The sequence below is a fragment of the Rhamphochromis sp. 'chilingali' genome (genome assembly GCF_963969265.1).
Source record: "Rhamphochromis sp. 'chilingali' genome assembly, chromosome: 7".
NCBI lineage: Eukaryota > Metazoa > Chordata > Actinopteri > Cichliformes > Cichlidae > Rhamphochromis > Rhamphochromis sp. 'chilingali'.
This window is the reverse complement of record NC_137934.1, coordinates 14972650-14979069: the sequence shown is the minus strand read 5'-3', so window position 1 is coordinate 14979069 and position 6420 is coordinate 14972650. Positions and strand designations below refer to the sequence as shown.

Here is a 6420-nt window from a genome sequence, read left to right as displayed (position 1 = left end):
CACACACACACACACACACACACACACACTTAACTGTAATAAGGTAGTGTTTTTTTATTGGGGGAAAACTGTGTTAAAGAGTAAAAACATCTTAGAATTAAAATGCAAATCACATCATCTGAGTGAAGCTAACATAACCCTAACATAAGTTATAATCTCTGCAGGTCCACATCTTTGTTTCCATGACGTTTCCAGCTGTGCACTCAGGCCTGACTGCCTGCAAACTTTAACTGAGCTGAAAGGGGAACTTCAGGAACTAGTCAGTTGATATTTAAAACTCCACGCCTGTGAAAAAGAACTTCTCAAAAAGCCAATGTTTATTTGAACAGGGGGGTTAGCTCTGTGGTGCGGAAAAAAGAAGAAAGAAAAAGACTCAGGTTTACTTCGACAGTGATCGCATTATTAACCATTAACCTTTATAATCCCGTTTATCTGAAGCTGCATTAAAAGCATTCTGCTCGATTGAAAATTTATATGCTTGTGGCTTTTTTATTTGGCTTCAACTCCACACAGAGTCCTTGTACACCTGAATATGAAGCTTGTTTTCTTCTATTAATAAGTACATAACTGTAAACCGTGCCAGCTGTTTCTCTTTAATGATCATGTTTATTGTACGGAAAAAATAATGACTGTTTTTAGTGCTTTTCTTTCTGATTTTAACTTAATTTTTTTTTGTTTAATGCATCGGAAATTCTAGGATTGCACTTTTTGTGCGGCGTAGCGATAGAATTTCAGATTAAAGTTGCATTAGTAAACTTTGAATTGGCTAAATAAATGATCGAAAAATGACGCTACAGTGGATGTAAAAGTTACAGTGGAAGATAAGTTAAAATCCACTTTTTGGTTCTTTTAGTGTTCTGTGAATTTATTGTAATATCTTCTAACTTTTTAGGAAGATTCTAATTTATTTATCTGCAGAAGACGAAAGCCACAATGGAAAATTTCCTGCAGCTCCACTGACTCATATTTCATTCTTCCAAAAAGCGAATAACTGGACAGCCCAGATTATAGATATGTTAGTGACATCTCGCCCAGTATGCAAATTCTTAGGTAAGGCTGAGAATTGGTGTTATCCCTGGTTGGAGCACGCAATAAAAGAGGTTTTTGTTCTTGGTAGATTGTAATCTGCGTGATTAGAGAGAGAGAGAGAGAAAGTGATGCTTAGAAGTCTATCTGGTCTGTGCTTCCAAAAAAGAAGAAGTGCGGTACATTAAAACATTTAAATTGACCGGCCTCTCTTTCCATTATGTGGCTGAACGGCAAACGGGTATTGGAGGTCTCCTACATATATATACCTGTCCAAAGTGTGCACCTGCACTAGTGTAGCAGCGCTCACCGGTAGGGACAGAAATGGCCTCAAGTGAGGGAAACACATACAAATTGGTGAGTTAGAATAAATGCTAATTACAAATGTTTCGATTTTTAAATAAATATTAAATGCATTTCATGCTTTATTATTATTTTACCTCTTTATATTATTTTGTATAAAATGAGGCGGATTTGTATTTCAGACATCTTTGGACAGTGACATCAATCAGCACTTTCAGGATGCAATCGATGTGATTCAGCAGCATTCGAACAATTCATACTACGATTCAGGTGAACTTTACGGATCTGTTAGATTGATTGAATTGTTTTTATTTGGGGAGGGGTTCTTTGTGCTGAGGTAAAAAACACAATTTGAGTCTTTATTCTTAAAGTTTTACATGATTTTTGATGTACTAAAGTTGAAATTGTCTTTTCAGATTATTCATATTACGAGAATCTGGGAAGTCACCACCAATCACTGCAGTGTCAGATCTCCTGTTGCCTCGTCACACACCAGTCTGAAGTCCCAACTCCTGTTTATGACTGGAATGACATGGCTGTAAGTGTAAAGCATTGATAAGTTTGAGAACAGAGATTATAGAAATCTGGATATTTATATGAAATGTGTTTTTTACAGCAGCAGTCTTGGCCTCAGGTCATACCCGATGTTGCGTTGAGTCACTCAGTGCAAAATGAATCCCCACATTTTTACTCCATCTTACCACCACAAAGGAATGGCAAAGGTGATCAGTGTTTTAAAAACACCTGAAAATTAGTTGTTGTTACACTTTTTTGTGCAATCAAAACTGAAACGACGGTGTTGTCCGTCTCCTCAGGTCGGAAGAAGCTCAGACTTTATGAATACCTGCACGAGGCTCTGAATGACCCCAACATGGGCGACTCAATCCAGTGGACGGACAGCGGCAGCGGCACCTTCCACTTCATCTCCAAAAACAAGGAGAAGCTGGCTGAGTGCTGGGGCCAGCGTAAGGGCAACCGCAAGACTATGACCTATCAGAAAATGGCAAGAGCTCTGAGAAACTACAGCCGTACTGGGGAGATCATCAAAGTACGCCGCAAACTCACCTACCAGTTTAACCCAGACATCCTGCACAGGCTCGGCTCTGCACATGTGCCCATGCACCTGCCCCGTCACCCTCCACAGGAGGAGGCCCACACCCAGCAGCACAATCCGTCCGAGCAGAGCTACTGCGGCTCTGCGGCAGCAGACTGGCACAGCTGGTACGCTCACTATCAGCCGCACGAAGATTACGACCTGGCCGCAAGCTTCACCTCACACACCAAACTCTGAGGTGGCGGAGAGCTCTCAGGATGTCAAAGTTTTCAAAGACTCAAATATTTTCGTTACATGCTGGATCCTGGTTGTAAAATGTATTAATTTACAAAAAACCTATAAAAATGTCTTTTTGTTTTCTTTTCTTTTGTTTTTTTTATTTCAATACCTTTACTGAACAACATACACATTTTCTGGCAGTTGCAACCAGTACTGTGTGGATTATTTAACATACTGTTTGCTTACCAGATTGACTTCAAGGCAGCAGCAACAAAAGTTAAGAGTAAAATTAACCTCACAGAACCAAATCAAAGTGGTTTTCCTTAGAGGTTTTCTTTCTGGATCCCTATTTATTCAAAGCATGTCATTATTTGAGAATTTGGGACAGAAAAAGTAACAGACTTTGTAAATTGATTCTGTACGCTGTGATTTAGAAGTGTTTGTGTACATTATTTAAGTTGCTTTTAGTAGTATATGAAAGAGATTTCACTGTATATTACTTGTAAATAAGACTTTAATATTCTCATTTTGTAATTTATAACAAAATAAATTTAAACTGTATTGCTTTAGCAACACTTTAGTTGGATGATACAGGCACATACTTTTAAAGAAGGGGTAAAGTTAAAATGACGGATGATCCAGTTAAAATCAAGGATGTCACTAAAATTTGAATTTGTATACTTGTATTTCTTTTATTGCTAATATTAAAAAATTTTTAGCAATTAGTGAACTGAAATTCATGATTACAAATCTGTTAGCGTCTGTAGTGCCTCTTTTACTCTTCCTTTCTTTTCTTTTTTTTAAACCTATGTGGATCTCGTGCATTTAGCATATTGTTTTACTTTAATATGCTCCAGTTTTCCTTTTGCCTTTTGGATTGTTTTTATGTCACTGTAAGCATTCAACAACACTGTTGTAAACATTTTTACATGTCCAAATAAATCAGAGTAAATTAAATCAAATTCAGTTCAATTAATGTTGACAGGAACCAGTAGCTGGTTAATGTTTCTTTAAAAAGAAAGATTGACTGAAGGTCTGTATAGAGCCTGAAGTAAATAAGTAAAACTTTAAACTTTTTTTTTTTTTTTTTTTTTACAGACAAAGTCACAGAATAAAACATGAAAATATAAAATCTTTTTTTTTTTTTAATTCTAATATAGCAAAAAATGAAAACCTGGAATTTAGTTACATTTTTTCAAACTATATTTTAATTTGATTAGTTTACAGCCTTCATAATTACCATCATATCACCACTATATTATTCAAGATTTACCACCAAACATGTTTGATATACTAATTAAAAAAAAGGTAATAATGTTTAAAATTCTAATGATCATTTTTATGTACATGTAAATAGTAAGTGGAAAATATATTTCATGGTTGCACTAATCTTTATCCATAAATACTAAGATATAATAATTTAAAATGTAAGAATTAAATCATTTTCTCAGTATTGTTCAGTTTTGCTGATATGAAAATATCATCTTTCAATGATTCAACATCTCTCCCAAAAAAAATAAAAACTCAAAATAAAGCTACACGCTGCTATTATCGTACAAAAATATATTTTTTAAAAACATGTTGAAAGATTTGGCACCGTCTCCAATGCAGTGAAATATTACAACAGGCACACAAAATATGAAATTAAGACACATCCTGTGAGGAAAAATGTGTGTTTTCCTGAATCGAGAGCATTGTGTAGAAGCTGCCTCCAGGCCAGGTCTTATCTGGTTCAGCGGGGAGGATGTGGTCAGTGCTGGGAGGCTTTGTTGATGGGTTGACTGGTGCTTGTGTCGGGGGCTTTGTGGGATGGTGGTCATTGTTCCTGCGAGCCCAGGGTAGAAAACGTTTGGTTTTATGTATGCAGAAAGCCCGCTCCCGTGGGGGGTATAATAAGAGTCCCCGAACTTGAGTGTCTCAGTGTCAGTTGTGTGTAATTCTCCCATTCTGCAAGGACGGTACAGCATTCGACTCAACCTTATCAGTAATGGTAAAGAGAACTTCCAACATCTTTTCAATTCTGACATATTCAAGGCTGGTTTTATATTATTTACATCTATCAGAGTTTTTTCCAGGAGACTCAGTCTGATTTGGAGGTTATATTAGAGTTCCTCGAGGAGTATCACAGACAAAACAATGCAGAAAATGGTAAGTGGAAACTGGAAATCTATTAATTATTCACTGATTTTATTTGACTACAGCTTCTAAGTAATTTTCTGCTTTTTCTGACAGACAAGGTGCATTGGACGGCTATGGAGGAAAGAAATGTACCTGCAGACGAAACATGCAAGCATTGCTGGGCATACTATGAGCCACCTGTATGCATCAATAATTTGTATTTTAGCACTAGTTTTCTCTCACATATTTGAAGGCTGGTAAGCACTCTGCAATTGGAAATTCTGTTGATTCTCTTTATCTTTTTTCCCTAATTGAAGAACATCAAACCTACACTCCAGCCTTTCCTTGCACAAGATGCTCCAGCAGGACTCGGCCAAAACACAACAGCAACACTGTCTGAGCGTGGGCCAATGCCAAGCTTCACGACAACAAGAAAATCAACCAAACACCCAGCCGCAGCAAGGGGGAGTGGTGAGTTCTGCTTTTTTTGGTCACTGGATACTGTTATTGTCTCTGTTGCTATCAGTATGAGGGAAATAATACCAAGAGAGCAAATAAGAGACCTTCCCTTTACCGTAAAAAAACAATGGAGCCGTGCATCGCTTACCACAATAGCTGTTTTTACATATCTATCAGATAATCACACTGTTTACAGCTTTAGCCTCTCCACTAAATGGCATCCCATCACTGAAGAGATTTTCTGGGAATATGTGACAATTGAGGAAACGATTAACTGTAATCTGTAGTAACTGTTTTGGCACAGCTGCCATGATTTTCGATAAGTCTTTCTTTAAATCCACCTTCATCATACAGGCTACTTACTGTTTGCATAATGGCTGCAGGTAAAAGGGTGCGACTCTTTCACTTCCTTTTTGAGATGCTGGAGAATCCAAACATGGCCCACTGTTTGTCCTGGGTGCCAGCTGCCGCCGGTGTTTTCCGCTTTTCCTCCAGGAATAAGGATCAGGTGGCTGCACTGTGGGGACAGAGAAAAGGCAACAAGAGACTCATGACCTACCAGAAGATGTCCAGGGCGCTAAGAAACTACGCCCGGTCTGGAGAGATCTTCAAGGTGAAGAAGAAGCTCACCTATCAGTTTAGCCGAGACACCCTGATGTTGCTGCAGAAATGTCATCGAGATTTGTAATGTAGGCTCGGTTTTCTGTAGCTCACATCATGTCAAGTGAACTGTGCTTTTTTTTCCTGTTTATCTCAACTTGCATTTCCTACATTTTTCCATTTTTACTCAGACTATTGATGGCTTGTGGTGTAAATATCAAAAGAATAAAGAAATATTTTACTGTTTCTATCATTATGGAGTTTGACTTTTAAACTTTTTTATTAGTAAATGTCCCAATCATGTCCCAATTATTCTGGTTTATGGAGGTAAGAACGGTGCGAGTGTTGAAACAAAGATGTGCTTATTAATGTTTTTAATTCAAATTTCCAGAGACTTTATCAGGGCTGAGACAAAATGTATACATACATATGAAGTTTTGGCTTTTTACTTTCTGCCGGACCACCTCCATTTTTAAATTTTTTTTGAAAACTTTTACATAAACATGGAAGTTTTACGATCCATGTGCCACATACAGAGCTGAAATCACTCACCATTCACCTAATTACACATTTGAAGCTTACATTTTATAAAGAACAGGTCCACATAATATTTGCATGTTTCTGATGCGGCTTCAGGAAAT

General features: G+C 37.4%; 2 protein-coding genes across 5 annotated transcripts; both read left to right on the top strand.

Annotated features, from left to right (window-relative positions):
• Window positions 1-1350: 1350 nt before the first annotated feature.
• On the top strand, window positions 1351-2620 carry spic (Spi-C transcription factor (Spi-1/PU.1 related); the record flags this gene model as incomplete). The annotated part of the gene is made up of 5 exons (XM_080886433.1): window positions 1351-1383; window positions 1512-1599; window positions 1746-1867; window positions 1946-2051; window positions 2145-2620. 5 exons carry the CDS (start codon window positions 1351-1353, stop codon window positions 2618-2620), a joined length of 825 nt encoding a protein of 274 aa, XP_080742559.1.
• A 1743-nt stretch (window positions 2621-4363) lies between these two features.
• spi2 (Spi-2 proto-oncogene) lies at window positions 4364-6032 on the top strand. Of its 4 annotated transcripts, none has more exons than XM_080887970.1 (5): window positions 4364-4592; window positions 4678-4750; window positions 4835-4920; window positions 5038-5191; window positions 5563-6032. In XM_080887970.1, exons 1-5 carry the CDS (start codon window positions 4590-4592, stop codon window positions 5865-5867), a joined length of 621 nt encoding a protein of 206 aa, XP_080744096.1. In that variant the 5' UTR covers window positions 4364-4589; the 3' UTR covers window positions 5868-6032. The 4 variants fall into 4 exon arrangements, with proteins under 4 accessions (XP_080744096.1, XP_080744098.1, XP_080744095.1 ...); XM_080887972.1 differs by having other exon boundaries at window positions 4666-4750; window positions 5598-6032; XM_080887969.1 differs by having other exon boundaries at window positions 4666-4750.
• The last annotated feature ends 388 nt before the right edge of the window (window positions 6033-6420 follow it).